Genomic DNA, 21600 nt, shown 5'->3' on the forward strand with positions numbered 1-21600 from the left:
TAAGGGCACAGATTTTAATAACACAGTTTTATTATAGATACTACAAAAAACTTAAATGTGTCAGAAAAGCAGCAACTCTACATTTATCTCCCCCCTCTCTCTTTCTCTCACCTTCAAAGTTCAAATCTGACATCCCTTTTCCCTGTCTGTATATTTTAACAGAATAACTGACTAAATCATATCTCACGAGGAAGGGTGATTAATATCTCAGCACTGTTATTATAACTGACTCATCGGATCTCATGCTCTTTGCTCTGACCTTCCTCCTTCTAGTTTCATGGTATGTATGCATTCTATGTTCTTTCTTTCTTTTTTTTAAGTGTGGAGGATCACAAGGAAAATATGTTGAGAACTTATGTTTTTGAAGCAAAAGCAATAATCAGCTTAGAGGGAGAAAATTCAGACAGATACAAAAACAATTCTGCTAAATACTTCCGTAAATGAAATATAATACAAGCTTAATCAATGAAAAATCACTTTCTACTTTTTTCTTGGGATATCCCAATTGTTGTTATGAATATATTATTAAAAGAGATATTAAACTCATAGAACATATTATAATGTAAAAGATAATATTTGCCCTGCTTCTGCTCTTTTTTAAAATATTTAAGTACAAATCTCTCATGAAAATATTTTCGAGGACATTCAAACTTTGAAATAGTTTTAATATTATATAAATTATTGGTTGCTCCCCCCATTTTAAATTAATTTCTTTTACAACTATGCATCTTTGCACTTTTCTTTTAAGGTTATCTGTTTTAGAACAATAATATAGGACACATTTTAATATTTTATTATATTGAATCCAAAATATAGAAGACAGAATTTTAAAATTCCTTCAAGTAATCTGGAATATCAGCACCTGAGCACATGAAGATGAATAAACAGATGAATTTTTTAGTTTTGTTCCATTTTCATACTTACTGAACAAATTACAAAGAACCAGGAAGAGTAACTACTTAGCACTTCAATCTCATCAATTTTCTACTTACTTTCGGGCATCCTTCATCAATTATATCCTTTTCTGATGTTTGTTTTAAAGGTTTCCTTTTGCAAATGTATCCATATTCCATTTCACAAGGTTCATCTGCCCAATACCCATCCTGTTCGGCAGAAGAAGAAAAAATGCCAGAATTCCTCTCTTATTTGTCAATGAGATATGTGGACTGTCTCTTCAGGACTGATGGCTTGACTTCTCTCTTTAGTTGTTTTGCTGACAGTCCCTGCATATTTTTATTACTAAGGAACTAAGGGAATTGAAATTATAGTAACAAATTAAAGAAATAAAATAAAACACAGCTCTTAAAAGTACACTTGTGAAGTGATATCAGAACTGGTGCAGATTATAGATTCCAAAATTGAACCCCATGCACTTTTGCCTGGTGCTGGTCTACCAAACCTTGTTGGTTTGTCTGCAGGATACTGCCTTAAAGTAAGGAAAAACTATTATCCAATTATCTCAGTATTCTTTTAATGACAAGATAGCTTTTCCAGCCTTATTTTAGAGATGTCAGAGAGCAAATTTGGGACCTTTTACATGCAAAACATGAGCTGTAACCATGATGGCGAACCTATGGCATGGGTGCCACAGTGGCATGTGGAGCCATATCTGTAGGCATGTGAGTGTTGCCCTAGCTCAGCTCCAGTGCACATGTGTGCACTGGCCAGCTGATTTTCAGGCCTTCTGGGCCCACTGGAAGTCAGGAAACAGGCCATTTCCAGCCTCCGAAGGACTTCCGGGGGGTTGGGGAAGGCATTTTCACACACACCTGGCTCCAAGAAAGCCTCTGGAGCCTGGGGAAGGCAAAAAATGGGCCTACCAGGCCCACCAATAACCTTTTTGCTGTTGCGTGCCAAAAGCAGGGTGAGCGCAGGGGGTCGCACGTGCATGTGAGGGGTGCGTGGGTGGCATTGAATTAGGGGTGTGGTCATGTGCGCCCGCAACCTCCTATGCTCCCCCCACTTTTGGCACACAACGGCAAAAATGTTAGCCATCACTGAGCTATAATCTCAGTTAATCTAAAGAAAGGTGGGAAGTAATTGTCTAAATTATTTATTATTTCATTATTTATTTATTAGTTATTTAAAGTTAATGTGGAAACTAGTATGTAGTAGTGCAAACCCTAAAAACCTTTTATTTTTAATGCTGTTGCTCTGTTTCTATTATCCTTATTCAGTTATTTCTTCAATATCCCTACCCACCTGGTCAATTTGAGGTACTAACATTGAGGATTTGCCCTGCACAACATGTTCAATAATAGCAATAGCACTTAGATTTATTTACCACTTTACAGTGCTTTACAGCCCTCTCTAAGTGGTTTACAGAGTCAGCATATTGTTCAATCTGGTTCCTCATTTTATCTACCTCAGAAGGGTGGAAGGCTGAGTCAACCTTGAGCCTGGTGAGATTTGAACTGCCAAATTGCAGGCAGGCAGCAGGCAGCAGAAGTAACCTGCAATACTGCACTCTAACCACTGCGTCACTGTGGCTCATAATAAGCTTAAAAGATTCTCTCCATTCAATCAGTTCCCTACATATAGTAGTCAAGTACTAAGAGGATTTTAACAATATTTAATTAGAATATAGTGGAGATGCAAAACTTCATTTACCTTTCCTTTCATGACCACACAGTCTTCTTGCCTGTTATTAGCATGTGTTGGCTGGCCACGGAACCATTTGGTATATGTAACAGGAGTCCCATCTGACCATTCAAAGAACATTTGAATCTTGAGATCATTCAGACCAATCCATAGCTCATCACTTGATTCTAATTCATTGCAGGTAAACAAAAAGTATATTAATATTTTCAACATGTATGCTGCAATAATTTTTTTCTAAATAATCAATCTTCTACTTATGCTTTTATTGTTTATAGTCTACTTTGCATTTTAGTGAATGTTTTGGTATGCTTGTTTAATGTGATTTTAGAATGTTGCAAGCTATTTTGGAAGAATGGATTTAAAGGATATTATGCACGTTTTTAAGATTAAAAAAAAGAAATAAAAGTAAAACAATAATGTAATTTTTCTACAATCCATTATCAATCATGGATGCTGTCTCCTGTATTGAGGCCCCCTGCTGATTATGGAAGGTCATTTAAGTCACTTTCTTCAACCTGGCATATTCCAGATGTGTCAGAATTACAATTCCCATAACTCACAGTCAGTAAGATCAAGTCACCCACAAATATTTCAAGTACACAGGTTTCCCACTAACTCTTTCCTTCCACTTTTGGGTTATATACAAGGACATCCACAAGGAGATCCCAGTAGGTAGAAAAGACCAGGAAATCAATTCCACAGGTAGATAAAAACTATGCTTATTGATAATAGTCTTGGAAGTCTGATTGTGCTGTATCCCCTCTTCCTTCTTTTAGTTCAGTAAATCAGGGATGTCTCTGGCTGAGCCATTTGAGAATTTTTTTTTAAATTTGCATTTATATCCCGCCCTTCTCCGAAGACTCAGGGCGGCTTACACTATGTCAAGCAATAGTCTTCATCCATTTGTATATTATATACAAAGTCAACTTATTGCCCCCAACCATCTGGGTCCTCATTTTACCTACCTTATAAAGGATGGAAGGCTAAGGTCAACCTTGGGCCTGGTGGGGCTTGAACCTGCAGTAATTGCAAGCAGCTGCTGTTAATAATAGACTGACTTAGCAGTCTGCGCCACTCAAGGACCCTTAATGAGAATGTTACCTTCTTGTTCTGGATTTTTTTTTAAAAATACTTCAAATCCTTTTGCCTGCATGATTCCATCAAGATCATCTTCTTTATTCTCGGCAAGCATTGCCCATTATGAACAATGAGACAAATAATCAGATTAAGGAAAAGTTGTAAGACTGTGTGAAGACATCACTGCTTCTCCCATCCTGCCAATCAGTTCTCATTCCTGTGGATCCAGGAATCTTTGCCTCAAAAGTGGTACATAAGGAATGATTTCAATGAAACCCTTTCTCCATTGAACAGCTCTGAAATATGAAGTGATTGCTTTTCAGTAATAATTTTCTAATTGGATGCCTTGTGCAGACATTATTTTATACTAATCAATTATTAAACAAGAGGGGATAACTCTAAAATGTCCTACATAGCAGAATAGCCAGTATAATCTGACTCTATGCCAGAATATAACAGGTGTTTCCTTTCCATGGGGCTAAATTACTACGAATAAAATGTCATGTACTTATGATTTCCTCAGACTTGTACAAAATCCAAAAGAGCAAGCACATTATATTATTTGGCTTCCTGTGCTAACTGTCACTTTGATTGTTGTTTCATGACAGAGTACTGCTTTTTGAATTCCTGAAATTTTCACATGGTTTTCCTATTTGCTTTCATGCCCCTGTCCCTACACATCCTATTACCAACAATGGAGATATTATGGTGCAAGAAGCAGAATCCTTCTCTCAAGTGTGGAACATTGTGGTCTATGCAAAATTCTCAACATTTCACTTTAACTGAAACAGTTTCTAGATTTGAAACACATAACAAACATTGCACAAAAATATTTTTTGCAACCCACTATGATCCATTACAGTTGTGCTGTTCATATATGGAGAAGTCCCACTGGTTTGATCTCTCTGACAGAGGCCAAATATGTCCAGTATCTAATCATCCCAAGGAACATATATCTTCCAAATTAAAAGTTCTGCATCATATAAATCATAATCCTGTGGTAAGAAAATCTTACTCTTGTAGCTTGCATTAACTATGGAACTTCAATATTTGCCTGCTGCTTCTTCTATATTACTTATTTTGCTCCTATTAACTATTGATCAAATAGTCTATTTGCCATGAAATATTTAGACTCATTTAGCAGTAGTTCTCAAAATATCTAGGTTAAAAAAAAAATCAGTCATTTAATATCTGATCCTTTGAGCTCACATGCAGAAATTGAACTTGTGACTTTCTATATCAACAGGATAAGTTATGCTAATGAGTAACAATTCCTCCCTTCTAATTCCCAAAGATCAGTAGGCATTGCTTGCCACACCTTCAAGCAAAGCTTTTTAATCATGATGGATGGATTGGATAATATACATAGACTGGTCTAAATATGCAACAGATTGATGTGAAAATGCAACAAAAAGCAAAGGTTTGTTCAACTGCCAGTTGGAAATTCAAACTTTGAATGCTACTTCCTGTTCCTAGAGTTCTCAGACTAGTATTTCATTGGAGGGGGCGGGAAATCTGTAGGTGCCTTTCATTTTTCTTTCAAAAGAAAAGAAAACAATAGTGAAATTCTCAAGGGTGGAAATAATGCTCTTGAATTTATTTGTTCTCTCTCTCTCTCTCTCTCTCTCTCTCTCTCTCTCTCTCTCTCTCTCTCTCTCTCTCTCTCCCTCCCTCCCTCCCTCCCTCCCTCTCTCCCTCCCTCCCTCCCTCCCTGGACATAGTCTTTCTCATTCCACACAGGTCAATTAAATTCCAAAGAAATTTTTTTCATGGAAATGGAAAATCCAGGCAGGCCCAAATTTTGCAAAATGTTGGGAAGTTATATAATCCAAAAAAAGTGATACCAGGTCCAGAATTCTTCTTCACCAGCTCTAATAATAAAGTTAAACTATTCCAACAAGCATCCTGAGAATAAGACATAAGCAGAAAGACTTCTTTTGCAAGGAAAGAAATTGCAAATTAGATTTCCACCCAACTTGACAACATACTTCAACCATATATGTCACATATGTAAACCACAATCTCTCCGCAGGAGTAATGTCATTCCCATATTCATAAACATCTGTAGTGTTATGTATCTAATTTTGGAGGGAAAATTGAGTGGGAAAAAGCTTGATGATGATTGGCCAGCACCCTGGCCAAAATACTATGTAAGAAAAACTTGTCCTACTGTACATTTGCTGGATTCTCACAGTGAAATAAAGAGCTTTTGTTCACATAGACCTGGCTCCTATGTCCTCACTCAGCCAACATAACACTGGCGACGAAAGTGGGATCAAAGTAGACAGGTAGCACAAAAAGAGTTGACAGCCAATGAATCCAGCCAGATGGACAAGTCTGCAAGAACCAAGCACAACAAACATGATGTCCGCCTACACGCTGCCAACACCATTCGATCCCACGAAAGAGAAGTGGGGATCGTACATGGCACGGTTTGAATGCTTCCTCGAAGCTAATGAACTTCAAGGGCTGTCTGACAATCGGAAGCAGGCCCTTTTCCTGAGCCATTGCAGCCCCAAAGTATTCGACATGGCAGAGTCACTATCAGAACCGAGCCCGGTACAGTCACTACCCTGGCAGGTTCTACAGACCACGCTGAGGTCACATTACACCCCGGTACCATCCAAATTTGTCCAGTGATACCAATTCTGGCAGAGGCTGCAGAGAGAGGGAGAGCCAATAAGCGCCTACATGATCGCACTGCATAAGGCTGCCACATATTGCAAGTAATAAGACCTTGATGATGTGCTCCTAGAGCAACTAATCTGTGGTGTGAGAGACATTCGCTTCCAGAGGCGACTGCTAGCTAGCCAAAACTAACCTTACCCTGCACATTGCACTAGATGAAACAAGGGCACATGAGTAATCCAACAAGGCAGCTGAGACCCTGCAGTGACCAGCGCCACCCCAAACAACACAAAAATCGGGCCCTGTCCATAGAGAAGCAGCCCGGACCGACAGTGGAGATGAGACTGACAAAGACATTTTCAAGCGCGATGACAGGGACAGAAAAGAAGTCTGTAATCATTGTGGAGGATTCAACCAAAGGCAGATCTGTCGGTTCAAAGATGCCATTTGCAGGCACTGTGACAAAAAAGGACATTTGGCAAGGGTGTGCAGGGCAATCCAGCCATCCAGCCATAAACAAAGAGCAGTCACTAGCCAAACCAGCCAGCAACAGTTCAGAAGGAAAGACAGGACTGCCCAGCAGAAGAAAGGCACGTATTTCAAAACTCCAGAGACATTTCAAACCCAGATTGGACAAGCAACCACTTCTCCAGAGAAGAGGCTGCACAACACCATCAAGATCGAGGGCACTCCATTTCAGATTGAGATTGACACTGGTTCGTCCATCACAATCATGTCATGGGCCAAGCTCAAAGCAGCAATCCCAAATTTAAAAAGATACCAATTGAAACACCAACAACTGAGACTAAAAGATTACCAGGGAAATAGCATCCCTGTAGAAGGCTATGGAATGTTCCAGGTCAAGTTCGGCTAGTACAACAGGATTCTACCTCTCACCATGGTCAGCGGACATCTGCCAAGCCTCCTCGGCCTAGATTGGTTCAAGGCTTTGGGAATTTATTTTTATTTATTTATTTATTTATCAAATTTTTATACCGCCCTTCTCCCAAAGGACTCAGGGCGGTGTACAGCCAAAGATAAAAAACAAGATATATACAATTAAAACCAACAATTAAAAACATAGCAAATTACAAAGGCTGATAATTTAAAAATTTAAATTTAAATTTAAAATTTAAAATTATTAATAAAACCCCAATTTAAAATCAAAACTATTATGCCAGTCCCGCTTGAATAAATAAGTGTGTTTTTAGCTCACGACGGAAGGTCCGAAGATCAGGTACTTGACGTAGGCCAGGGGGAAGTTCATTCCAGAGCGTTGATGCTCCCACAGAGAAGGCCCTACTCCTGGGGGTCGCCAGCCGACACTGTTTGGCGGACGGCACCCTGAGGAGACCCTCTCTGTGAGAGCGTACGGGTCGGTGGGAGGCATAGGGTAACAGCAGGCGGTCTCGTAAGTACCCGGGTCCTAAGCCATGGAGCGCTTTAAAGGTGGTAACCAAAATCTTGAAGCGCACCCAAAAGACCACAGGAAGCCAGTGCAGACTACGGAGCAGTGATGTTACGTGGGAGCCACGAGCGGCTCCCGTTACTACTCGCGCAGCCACATTCTGGACTAACTGCAGCCTCCGGGTGCACCTCAAGGTCAGCCCCATGTAGAGAGCATTGCAGTAATCCAACCGAGACGTAACCAGAGCATGGGTGACTGTGCATAAGGCATCCCGGTCAAGGAAGGGACGCAACTGGCAAACCAAGTGAACTTGGTAGAAGGCCCTCCTGGGGACGGCCGCCAGATGTTCATCAAAGGACAGCCGTCCATCCAGGAGGACGCCCAAGTTGCGAACCACCTCCTTTGGGGCCACTAACTCGCCCCCAACAGTCAGCTGCGGATGCAGCTGACTGTACCGGGATGCCGGCATCCACAGCCACTCCGTCTTGGAGGGATTGAGCCTGAGTCTGTTTCTCCCCATCCAGACCCGTACAGCTTCCAGGCTGTACTTCGACCGCTTCGTTGGGGTGGTCCGGGGTGGAAAAGTACAGCTGAGTGTCATCAGCGTACAGATGATAACTCACCCCGAAACCACTGATGACCTCGCCCAGCGGCTTCATATAGATGTTGAACAGGGTACACGAGAGAATCGACCCCTGAGGCACCCCACAAGTGAGGCGCCTTGGGGTCGACCTCTGCCCCCCTGTCAACACCGTCTGCGACCGGTCGGAGAGATAGGAGGAGAACCACCGATAAACGGTGCCTCCCACTCCCAATCCCTCCAGCCGGCGCAGCAGGATACCATGGTCGATGGTATCAAAAGCCGCTGAGAGATCTAATAGGACGAAGGCAGAGGAGCAACCCCTGTCCCTGGCCCTCCAGAGGTCATCCACCAACGCGACCAAAGCCGTCTCCGTGCTGTAACAGGGTCGGAAGCCGGACTGGAACGGGTCTAGATAGACAGCTTCCTCCAGGTGCCGGGGAAGCTGCCATGCAACCACACTCTCTACAACCTTCACCACAAAGCGAAGGTTGGAGACTGGACGATAATTTCCCAAAATAGCTGGGTCCAGGGAAGGCTTTTTAAGGAGAGGTCTCACCACCGCCTCTTTCAAGGCGGCAGGGAAAACCCCTTCCCCCAAAGAAGCATTTATAATCCCCTGGAGCCAGCCTCGTGTCACTTCCTGAGCAGCCAGCACTAACCAGGAAGGACACGGGTCCAGTAAACATGTAGTTGCATGTAACCTCCCCAGCAACCTGTCCACGTCCTCGAGAGCCACAGAATCAAACTCATCCTAAATAGCCTCAACAAGACGTGTCTCCGTCATCTCGGCTGGATCATCGCAATCTTGGTCCAAACTATCCCGAAGCTGAACGATTTTATCGTATAGATAACCGTTAAACTCCTCAGCTCGTCCTTGTAAAGGGTCATCCCGTCCCTCTTGATGAAGGAGGGAATGGGTCACCCGAAACAAGGTGGCCGGGCAGTTATCTGCCGATGCAATGAGGGTGGAAACGTAAGAGCGTTTCGCCTCCCTCATTGCCACTAGGTAGGTCACTGGATGAGGGTCACTGGAATCAACGCAACCAGAAGCAGCTTGAGGGATGACCTACTACACAAATTCTGAGACGTTTTCGACGACTGTCTTGGCAAGCATGTGAGGACCCCTATATCGTTCAACCTGGATCCTAACGTAGCCCCCATTAGACTTAAAGCTAAGAGAGTGCCCTTTGCACTAAAACCAAAAGAGATCAAGAGCTAGACAAGCTCATAGAGCAAGGAATCCTAGTCCCAGTGGACCATGAGAAATGGGAAACACCAATAGTGACCTCACTTAAGCCCGATAGGTCAGTGCGCATATGTGTCGACTATAAGGCGACCCTAAACAAAGCCCTCCAAAAAAGCGCCTATCCGGTCCCTTTTGTACATCATCTTCTACATTCGCTGGGCCCTGGCAAGATTTTTGCTAAACTCAATCTTGCGTAGGCGTACCAGCAGTTGCCAGTAGATGGCGCTACCACAAGCACAGACTATAGTAACACATATAGGTACCTTCAAATGCACAAGACTACAGTTCAGGGTTAGCATAGCCCCCGGACTATTCCAGAGTGTAATGGAGTGTCTGCTGCAACGACTTCCAGGGGTAGTCCCCTATTTTGCCAACATCCTTGTCACAGCAACAGACGAACAACAATTGGAAGACAGTTTACGAAAAGTGCTAACAGCCTTTAGGAACGTGGGACTGCAAGTTAAACAAAGCAAGTACAAAATAGCAGTGCTTGCCATTGAATTCTTGGGGTAGAAAATAGATGGAATTGGCATTCACCCCACGGAAAGCAAAATACGGGCTATTAAGAACACGCCAACCCCTAGGAACAAGGCAGAGCTACAGGCATTCTTAGGACTTTTGAATTTCTACTCAATATTTCTAAAAGACAAAGCGAGAATAGCTAAGCCACTCCACCGGTTGCTTGAAAAGAAATCCTTGTGAGTTTGGTGCAAGTTGGAAGCTGAGGCATTTACGGCGGTAAAAAGACTTTTATCTGCCAAAAGCCTCCTAATACAGTATAATGGGACGCTTCCCCTTGTGTTGGTCTGTGACGTGTCCCCCTTTGGTGTAGGGGCCATCTTGAGCCACAGACTACCAAACAGTCTGGAGGCACCCATCGCCTATTTCTTCCGCACCCTGTCCAGTGCTGAGCAGAACTACAACCAGGTGGACAGGAAGCTGTAGCAGGAGTAAAGAAATTCCATGAATATTTTTTTGGACAGACTTTTGAACTTATCACAGATCACCAACCCCTCCTGGGACTCTTGGCTGGAGATCGCCCCACTCCAGCAGCCATGTCCCCGCATCTGACTAGGTGGGCCATTTTTCTGGCTGCCTATTCCTACCGACTCGTCTATCGCCCCGGTCGGTGCCTCAGACATGCTGATGCCCTAAGCAGATTCCCACTACCAGACTTATAGGAAGACCTGACCCTGGGAATCCCTGTTCTGCTCATTGACGCTATAGACTCGGGGCCTCTCACTTCTGCTGAAGTGGCGAGAGCCTCTGCTAAGGATCAGGTGTTATGAACTGTGATTGGCTAGGTGAATAGGGGGTGGCCGGTTGGCTCTATGAGCAGGGAGCTTAAACCGTTTCTTAACAAACAACATGAACTGATTATTCAAGGGAGTTGTCTATTGTGGGGTGATCAACTTGATGTACCGCTATGCTTACAAAGAAAAGTTTTGATGACATTGCATGCGGGGCACCTGGGGATTGTAAGAATGAAGGGGTTGGCAAGGAGCTACGTATGGTGGCCTAAGTTGGACGACAGCATTATCAATTGGGTGGCTCAATGTTCTCCCTGTCAGGAGTCGAGGCCTGCTCCTCCCACAGCCCCAGTCAAGGAATGGGAAAGACGCAGGGGCCCTAATCGCAAATTCATATTGATTTCACAGGACCATTCCATGGGCAAACATTTCTCATAATTGTTGACGCCTATTCAAAGTGGCTGGAAATAATATTAATGCATTCTACCACTGCGGAGGCGGTGATCAAGACACCCCAAAAACTCTTTACCACACATGGGCTACTGGACACACTGGTGTCTGACAATGGACCTCAATTCATGACCACGCAGTTTGAGGGGTACCTGGTAGAACTGGGGGTCTGACATGCACTCACAGCTCCGTTTCATCTGGCCAGTAATGGGCAAGTGGAAAGATTCGTGAAAACTGCTAAAGAAGCATTAGCTAGACTAGGGCCGGGGGATTGGCAGGCCATAATTGACACCTTCCTGGCTGCCCAACATGTCACCCCATGCATGGCCACAGGGAGAAGCCCGGTTGAATGGGCCGGAGGCTCCGCTGTGCCCTGGATCAGTTACATCCAAATTATTCCCCAGACAGGTGTAGGGAAACCGAAAAAATGTCTAGAGAGTTCTCCATTGGAACACCAGTGTTTGCAAGGAACTACAAAGACGGTCTCCTCTGGGTAGCTGGGCACATCTCTGAAGTCACTGGCCTCAAGTCATATACAATAGATATGGGCAAAGGAAGGGTCTGGCATAGACACATAGACCAATTAAGGAAGCATTTGACCTCAGAGCCAGAGTACCAACCAATAATACTAGTCCCTGACTCACAAACCCTTCCTCCGACAGCTAACTTAAGCCCGAAGTGGCCGGAGGACTTACCTGAGGACTTTAGAGTCTAGCACCGCCTTCTCGAAAAGCCAGTCCCAGCCAAATGAAACAACACTCATAAAAAAATCCAGGAGGTTCCATTGGCTGGGCTGGGAGAAACAAAAAGTCCCTCCAACCAGCCCAAAACCCCACCTCAGACTGAACTGTGCAGGTCAACTAGGATCAGGGAACGTCCTAGTCAACTGCGTGATTATGTATGTAAATAGTTGCCTAAGTGTCTTCTGGGAAGGGAGGGGTGTTATGTATCTAATTTTGGAGGGAAAACTGAGTGGGAAAAAGCTTGATGATGATTGACCAGCACCCTGGTCAAAATATTATATAAGGAGAACTTGTCCTACTGTACATTTGCTGAATTCTCACTGTGAAATAAAGAGCTGTTGTTTACATAGACCTGGCTCCTATCTCCTCACTCACCCAACATAACATGTAGAATCAATGCATCTGCTCTCAAAGATAGGAGGAAGCACACATACAGAAATTTTCAGAAAATCCTGCAAAAGGGCTGAATTCACAATTAAAATTCTTAATGGCAATAAGTCTTAATCATTTAGCAAGATGTATGAAACTGGTATTGTCAAAATAAACCACTGTTGTTACTTTCAACTAAACCAACCATGTTTTTAGAAAGGGCTGAACATTCACAGAACCCCATACTGATACTCACTGTACCCCAGCAGAGAAATAATAAAACTGTACTCTTCCACGTTATGGATGCTCGCCAAGTCGCCACCTTCCTTTCTACACAGACTAGAAGCATCTTGCCAGGAAGTAGTTTGTCTGCGAATCTTATAACATTGACCCACATAAAATATCCATCCTTCAGGGCAATCAGCCAGTATACCAGAATCTGAAAAACATCACAACATCAATAATAATCAAAGCTCTGCTTAGTTTAGATATTTGTTGAATGCTTGATTGATTGCATTTATATGGCTGCCCACCTCAACCAGGTGGGCTGATTGAGGAGGGCCTTTGGTGCTCTCTGAGCTTGATGGTTTTCTTGTAAACATTCCATTAACCAACTAGGTAACATCATTAGTATGCATAAAATGGCAACTAGACTAAAATACATTAGCGTTTGTGTATAACCTCTCAACCATGCATTATACATACAGTATTTTCTTAATTGTCTGAATTATAAACCCATCACTTAATCAATATCAACTTGCTACTGAGGGATTGCTTAAGTTAGGACAGAAGAGAGGTGAGGTGGACATGGACAGAACCAGAAGTTATTTTCCTGTTATTTTTGGAAACAATCTGAAAGCAAAGAAGTTAGACTGAATATATAACTGATTCACCATCACCTTTCTTGGAAAGACATATCACTCTGGGCAAAGAAAACTGGAGCTGTCATACCCAACTTCCCAAAACTGAAGTAGAACTTATTAGTTCCACAACAAAATTATGCCACTGTTTAACTCCAGTGACCAGATTATTGACATAATTGAGGAATCAGATAACTGGGAATTTCTCAAAGCAAAATACAAGAATGCTAAACTTGAAATTAGGAAGATCTAACTTTTAAAAAATGCATGGTAGTACTATCGGAAAATCAACTAAAGAAAAAAGGCTTGGTACCTTAAAGCAGTTCATGCAGTATTTGGAGTTTGATAACGATTTAAGAACTCAGAGATGCCTGAGAGAGTACGAGAATGTTTAATAAGAACTGGAATATCAATATGCCAGTAAAGAGATACAGAACATTTAATGTTTTGCTGTCATCTTTTTCTGGAACTGGATTCTACTTGTCATCATTGACTGCATGGCAATCATAAAACTGGATCATCTTTGGAAGCATTCATACAACATGTATACTGAATGAGTCAAAAAGAGTGATGTGAAAATATCTACAGACCCCTCACATCCTAGACATAAATTGTTTCAACTTCTACCCTCAAAACGAAGCTATAGGGCACTGCACACCAGAACAACTAGACACAAGGACAGTTTTTTCCCCGAATGCCTTCACTCTGCTAAACAACTAATTTCCACAACACTGTCAAATTATTTACTAAGACTGTATTTCTATTATTCTTCTCATCCTTCCTATTACCTATCTCCTCTCACTTATGACTATAACTGTGTTGCTTGTATCTTTATTTATATTGTTTTATTTGTTTCCTAGTTTGATTTGATTGTTTATTGATAATCTATGACTATCACTAAGTGTTTTGAGTAGTTTGGAGAACCAGCAAATGCCACCTCTGGCTGGCCCCAGCATGGGGCAGGAATGGAGATTTTGCAATATCCTTCCCTTGGAATGGGGTGGGAATGGAGATTTTGCAGTATCCTTCCCCTGCCACGCCATGCCCACCAAGCCACACCCACAGAAACAGTAGTAAAAAAAATTGAATTCCACCACTGGTCCAATCACACTTGGCCAATAAAGACTTCTATTCTGTGCTATTATAACATGCTTCCCTAGATCAGAAAGAGGTAGTTGCATTCTTTTCACGCTTCCTCCTTCTGATTTTCTTCCATTTAAACTGGTAATTATAAGGAACTCTAACAAAGGCCTGGTTCTTGAAACAACTTTAGCCATAGTGGGATGTGTTTCAGTTTCACATATTGTAGTCTGTGAACTTAAATATTACAATTTTCTCATTACATTAATATTCAGCCAACCATAGCTAACAGTATAAGTAAGCTTCATGAAAAAGTTCTTGCCTACATGATTTTTATCTTTCTTCATATTTTTTTTTCTTTTGGTGCAGTTGAGCTTCAAAGGGAGAAACTGTCAACATTCATGCTGATTTGCAAACTTCTGTAGCAACCTTATTTCATTTAAAATCAAGTTTTTTTTAAATGCTATAAATATTTATTAAAATATTAAAATGTAACCTAACATCCTTTGACTTATGTCTAATAATTTATTATTAATAAGTACATGATTCTAAAAATAAATCGCTCAGTATATTACATGTATATATGTTTGTGTGTATATGTACACACAGACACACACAAACAGACACAAACAGAGGGCATAGCCATACTGCATTTTAAAACTACTTTAGTCTTATGTTCATGATTACCTGGCACTAAACTGGCTTTAAAAATCCTGTCTGGAGTAGAAGACTTTGCTTACATTATATTCAGTCTAGAGACACTACCACATCAACTCATTGGACATATTATTATTCTAAGTTAGCAAATTCAATTACTTTTCTTCCTATGTAAGGTCTTATTGACCATATACATCTTTACTTATTTCATACATTTACAAAATTAAATTGCACAAAATTAAATTAAATTAAATTACACAAACTGAAAAAAATCAAAATGAATACATATATAGGCTAACAACAAATTTTAAAATATAGCTAGTACTCGCTTACTAACAATAATTGGGGCTGAAAATTCCATCACTAAGTGTGCAATCATTAAATGAAACATCATGTGATCATGCCAACTTATGATGTCAATTCCAGCTGCAGTTGTTAAGCAAGTCACTGCATATTATTATGTGTATCATCTCATGACTGACTTTGACTTTCTGTCAACTTCCCCATTGACTTTGCTTATTGACAACTCACAGAAGATAAGTCTTCAAATTAGAATCACATGACTGCAGAATAGCAATAGCTTTAGCACTTAGATTCATATACCATTTATATCAGTGCTTTACAGCCCTCTCTAAGCAGTTTACAGAGTCAGCATATTGCCCACAACAGTCTGGGTTCTCATTTTACTGACCTCGGAAGGATGGAAAGCTGAGTCAATCTTGAGCCAGTGAGAATCAAACTACCGAACTGCTGGCAGCAGGCAGTTAGCAGAAGTAGCCTGCAGTACTGCATTCTAACTACTGCGCCAACATGGCTTTTTACAAAAGAATGCTGGGATTATTATAAATATGCAATCATAATTTGGACACTTAGAATCAAGTGCCCAAATTATGATCATGTGACTATAGAGCCACTGCGACAGCTGCAATGTCAAGGACCAGTCTTTTTTTAATGTCACTGTAACTGTAGGAGATGAACAGGCTAAGCCCAAGGGAGGAGGTCAAACACATCATCAGTCTTGAGTCCTTTCATGCCCACAAAAGATCTAAGTCCAGCCCAGCTTGGATTCCAATGACTCTTATCTACCACCTATTTGCCTTAATTGTTCAGATTCTTGTAAAAAGCATAAGCTTGCAATAAACCTCTATAATCTTTCAAATGCCTAGACTTCCTGATTTTCCTGTGATTTACACTAACTTTGCATGGTGGCTGAACAAGTGGTTGGTAGAGTGTATTACTTGTAAACATTATTATTGCCCTGCTGGACTCTAATGTCTTCCAAAGCTGTTTTTATCATTAATGCTAAAGTGACACAGCAGCTGCAATATCAGCCTTCAGAGTAGAAGGTTTCTAATTACAAAACCAAGAGAAATGTATGGAAATCTTAAATTATTTATAAAATAATTATACAATGGTATTTAGTTATTTTTATTATCTGAGCTATTCTGTGCTAATAAATTATTATTTATTTCTCTGGGTATGAGAATCCAGCATTGATTGTTTCATGGATTTTTGAGTTATTAGAAAAACCTTAAACTTATATAACATTTGACTTTTTTTAAAGAAAATCCATGGAAAAATAGGAAGCTCAGGGGGGAAATTGTTTTTAAAAATTATGCAGTATTTTGAAGCAATAACTTTCCTTTTACACGACAAGTGTTAGAACTAATGTGTTATTATGGCATTATTGATAATCACTGAAAACTTTATAGAAGAGAATTATAATTAGTTCAGCTTAGTGGCTGTTTGTGCCTTTGCAAAGTAGTTTGTGAACCGCTGGGCTGACCACTAACAAAGCAGTCAACCAAAGAAGACAGACACTTGAGGTGACAATAGGGAGGAAAGTTTCTTTAACATGGAAGCAGAAATATAGACACAAATTTTGCATTTGGAATGAGAGCAGGTCAATACAGAGCAATGGCTTTTGTTTTTACCTTCCAAAAATGGTTGTGGGCCTGTTCAGGCAACGCAGATAAGCCCAGAGAGAAAGCAAGCTATAAATATGTTTAGGAAACACCTGGATCTGTTTTCAGGAAACACCAAGGAAAAATTAGAGGAAAGTATACCAATGAATTGGCATGACACATTGGGATAATTAACAAATAGGTTTTTACGAGCAAACTGTATATTTCCTGATCACTAGATCTGGTCTTCCTTTTCAAGCTGGAAACCCTCTCCTCACCATATACCTGCTAGTGACAGGGAACTTCAATGCTTCAGGGGATGGGACAAGTAAGACCTATGAGTTCCTGGCCTCCATGAGCTTCTTTAGGTAATCTCAGGTTCAGCCACATAACTGGACGTACAACAATCTCATTTTTGCATCAGAATAGTTGCCTTGTGATTTGATTACGGAGGCCATTTCTACCACTCTTTTGCCAGAATCATATCTATCCTGGTCCAAAGAGGTTTGTCAGCTACCAGCAACCTCTATAAGGCAAGTTCTGTTCATCTCAACTACAATTGACATCTGATGGATTGGGATGATTCTCAACTATTCAGAAACCAAAAGAAGTTTTCCCACAATCTGGCAGACAAATCTATCAGGAATATGGTTGTCCATGACAATGTGAGGCAATCCAGACTTTTTATACAATTATTCCCAAATGTCCTTTCTCAGATGACCAGTCCTAGTTTGCTCCTTGGTTAACTGAGGATCTGGAAATGAAGGGGAAGAAGCAATGCACAGAGCATTGATGGAGGAAGACAAAAATAAAATCTGACCAAGTTTGGGTATAGGCTAAATTTGGTCCTGCGCTATGGTAATAAGTTTCTTTTGCTAGTATTTGTCTGGTAGTATGTGTGTGTGTATGTTGGGGGGGAATCTACAACAGTCCCTATGAGCAGAAGCACCAAATACCTCAATACCACATCCTTTCCCTGGATGCATCCACTGTGATCAGGAATCAGGAAATATGTTGGGATTAAAAAAAATAAAATCCTGCCAATGAAAAAATAGAATAGCCACAAGTTCATTGCAGAATTGTTGTTATTGTTTTAATTTTAAACTGTGATTTAAAAGAAATTGCAAAAAAAAATATCAGAGGTAAATAATTTTTACTCTTGAAGGCCACTGTTTTCTGAATTAGTGCAATGTCTTCTTTTGAAAATGCTTTAAGGGCAAACTGATGTATACAGGAAACCTGGGTTTCCAGAGTCAAGAAATAGGATAGAGAATGTTAAGTCAAGAAAGGGATACAGATAGTTAATAATGAGGAACAGAAGGATGGAAAAGAAAAGAAACAAAAAGATTGTCTGTGGGATCAGGATGGGCAGGCACTAAGGAACTGTACAGATGTTTTTCTACAGATAGCAAAGAGTTTGACTTCCTGTTGTCTAATTGTGCAATTGCAAAATACTTCCCTTGGCACTCTGAATTATTATGGTGAAGAAACAAAGAAAGCTTGATGGAACAATGACATTTTCACTTCATTTTTATGTTCAGTCTAATGCTAAGATTTGGCATTTGTGGGCTCAGATTTTTTTTTAATCTAAAGGGATGTCTTTAACTTCACACATGCCTTGGTGGATTTTACAGTTCCAGGAAAAAAATAATAAAGCAAAAAGAACCTCTGTGATATGATGGTTAAGGCTGGCATCATGGAAGCTTCTTCAGTGACTAAAGGGCCAGCCAGTGTCTCGCAGCCCAACCTCTTACACAAGACTGGGAAGTGGGAAATAGGAGAAAATAATTATTTCTACACCATCCTGAACTTCTGAAGATACCTTGAGATATAAATCCAGTGGTGAGATTCAGTCGATTTGAGCCGGTTCGGGAAAATCGGTTGTTAAATTTCTGGCAAGCCTCACCCCACCCCACCCCATCCCACCACTACTTATTGACCTGGCACACCTTGGCTGATGCAGTTGCTTTTTGACTCCCTTGCCTCAACCACAAAGCCACACAACCCAGTCTGCTTGCCTGCCTTTGCTGCGGCCTACGACACAGCGGCCTCATGCTCATCTTGGCCTGGTCCCGAATGCCTGCCTTGGGCTGCTCCCATCTGCTCCAGCAGCAGAATAGGTAAGCACAGCCAGGTGCCTGGGAAAAGTGGTTGATCTGCACCAGCCCGGCTGCCGGCTACCCCATTTTATTGCCTTGCCCTGCAGCTGGCCCTGTAGGCCTGTTCTCACCTCCTCCCAGGCAGCATCTGCCTACCCCTGTCAGATTGCCTCACCCTGCAGCCAACCGTATCTAGGCCTCGTTTCATCCTGAGCAGTGACCCAGCATCAGTCCGATGACTACCAACACCTCATAAGCCAGACAGTCTGCCTAGCCCAAGCCTGATAGACGTCTGGCCAGTCTCCCGGGAACTGGGTGATTCTTCGCAGCTGCTGTGTCTCACCTGCCAGTGGGCGGGGGACAACCAGGGAGTACAAGGCTTCGTGGCCCACATCTCTCTGCTGCCAGACACCCCTCCCTCACCTGCCAGGCCAAACTCTTTGGCTGAGCATGGACCACCCAGATTCAGCTTCCACGAGGCCTCCGGCTGAGAGAAAATGCCTCCCCAGATGACTGCCCATTTGCCCATGTGATGGCCAGGCTGGCCTGGAAGAAGCATGTCCCCTTGTCACAGGCTGAATGTGGAACCTGAGGCAGAACAGAGGTCGAGCAGGCGGCAGCCCAGAGCAGGGCCTGAAAAGGGACTGAGCCCATGTCCCTCTCCACCAAGGCAGCCCTTCAGCTGAGTACAGCAAGCTGAGAACAGATCTCCCTTCCCTGCCATCAGCCTTACCTTCCAGCCCATGGGGCTCACACCGTTTTCATAGTTGGAAACACTCGAGCTGACAGTTGGTTGAAGCACTTGAGCTGGCAGGTGAGGGAGGAAGGGGCGGCTAGCAGAGGGGCAATGTGGGTGGCATTGCCTTATGCTCCCTAGTCACCCACACCCCACACCAGCTGGCAGGTGAGGCCCAGCAGCTGCGGAGAACCTGGCTGGGGGTAAGATGTGGGCTGGCAGGGAGCCGAGCGGTGATGGCTCATCCATGGCTCTCTTTCCCCTCTCCCACCAGCTCTGGGAGGAAGGTAAGGTTGCAGTTGCAGCCAGCCAGGAAAGCCCAACAGCTGCTCAGCCCAGAACTGCTGGTGGGGGTAAGTGAGGATGCAGCGCACGCCTCACTTGAAGTCTCAGCCCTTTGTCTGAAGTGATGTAGGGTTTTCTGCCTAAGTAGGGGCTTGGACTAGAAGACCTCCAAGGTCCCTTCCAACTCTGTTATTGTATTCTATTCAAAATATCATCTTATTGGCTAGTATCAAGGGGAAGATGACTTTGAAAAAGCTTCCTCTCTCACCATAACATGCAAGACATGGCAAGGAGTATCTGGGAGGAAAGGGGTGAGGAGAAGCCAGGCAAGGCACCCCCCCCCAAAGCCCACCCAGCCATGCCCATCTAGTCACATGACCACCAAGTCATGCTTACCAAACCAGACCCACCAAGCCAGACCCACCAAGCCATTCCCACAGAACCGGTAGTTAAAATTTTGAATCCCATCACTATATAAATCTGATGAGGAAATAATGGAAAAAATTGATAGCATACACCTGAATTATTCATACCAAAGTTTTATATAGAAATTTATTGAAACATTCCTATTGTTGATTAACACTGATGGTGTTTCCTAGTTTGGGTAGTCAAATGTCTGCAAAAAAAGAACCAAGCTCAGAGAGCACCAAGGACTTCCCCAATCCTCATCAATTGTTATTACTGGAAATTAGAGGCTTCTGAACCTGATATAGTTTATTATATATTTCTGAGTCAGCTAATATCAGTTCCTAAAGCTAGACTTTCGTAGGACTAGAAAATTTAAAGGGTTCCCTTGGTATGAACATTATGACAGGACTCACAAATGCATTTTAAGAAAACTTAGAACACTATCTTTTCTAAGAACATTAGGAGCTGTGGTGGCACAATGGTTAGAATACAACAAGCCACTTCTGCTGACTGCTGGTTGCAGTTCAGCAGTTCAAATCACAGCGGCTCAGGGTTGACTCAGCCTTCTATCCTTCCGAGATGGGTAAAATGAGGACCCATATTATTAGGGGCAATATGCTGACCAGTGGTGGGCTGCAACTGGTTTAACAACTGATTCTGTGAGTGTGCGCTGAGCACACGCCTAACACACTTGCAAACCGAGTTCAAAATACAGCAGTTTGAAGGTCAGCTGCTTTCCTTCTAAGGCAGCCTCAGTAAGTAGAACAGCTGAGGCACAGAATTCAGTTCTGCCACACAAATCAGCTGAGCCAGAAAGAAGAAAATATAGGACAGGATAGGGCAGGGCTGGGTGGGCGGGCCCAGCTGATCGTCGGAACTACCAGTTCGCCCGCACCAGTTTGAACTGGCAGCAACCCACCACTGATGCTGACACTTAGACTGCTTAGAGAGGGCTGTAAAGCACTGTGAAGCGCTATATAAGTCTAAATACTATTGCTATTTTCCATCAGGGCAACACCAATTTTGTCAGTTTATCTCCACATTACATTTACTAACCTACCTGAAGGAATAATGAAGTTGTTCAGAGTGGCATTTCCTTTTTTACAAATGTAACCAAGTTTTTTAACACATTCCATGCTTTCCCACTTGGCTGCTTTACCAGGATTTAATACTCCACAGATCTTCCCAGGCTCTGGGGAAGGGCTTCCTTCAGGAA

At 42.3% G+C, this 21600-nt stretch overlaps 1 protein-coding gene and 1 long non-coding RNA gene across 3 annotated transcripts in view; one reads left to right on the plus strand and one right to left on the minus strand.

Moving 5' to 3' along the window:
• Nucleotides 1-21600, minus strand: part of LOC131198719 (macrophage mannose receptor 1-like) — an 83189-nt gene that overhangs the window by 47798 nt on the left and 13791 nt on the right. Inside the window, exons 6-9 of the mRNA XM_058183661.1 lie at nucleotides 21445-21591; nucleotides 12612-12794; nucleotides 2611-2768; nucleotides 993-1103 (exon numbers count right to left, since the gene is read on the minus strand). Coding sequence (XP_058039644.1) covers nucleotides 993-1103; nucleotides 2611-2768; nucleotides 12612-12794; nucleotides 21445-21591 — 599 coding nt within the window. The remainder of the gene's footprint in view (nucleotides 1-992; nucleotides 1104-2610; nucleotides 2769-12611; nucleotides 12795-21444; nucleotides 21592-21600) is intronic.
• Nucleotides 2642-14745, plus strand: LOC131198722 (uncharacterized). 2 transcript variants are annotated; one of them, XR_009155146.1, is made up of 3 exons: nucleotides 2642-2782; nucleotides 4973-5098; nucleotides 14665-14745. It is a non-coding gene; the product is annotated as an uncharacterized LOC131198722 (long non-coding RNA). The 2 variants fall into 2 exon arrangements; XR_009155145.1 differs by lacking the exon at nucleotides 14665-14745 and adding an exon at nucleotides 5400-12605.

The sequence above is a fragment of the Ahaetulla prasina genome, chromosome 4 (assembly GCF_028640845.1).
Source record: "Ahaetulla prasina isolate Xishuangbanna chromosome 4, ASM2864084v1, whole genome shotgun sequence".
Taxonomy (NCBI): domain Eukaryota; kingdom Metazoa; phylum Chordata; class Lepidosauria; order Squamata; family Colubridae; genus Ahaetulla; species Ahaetulla prasina.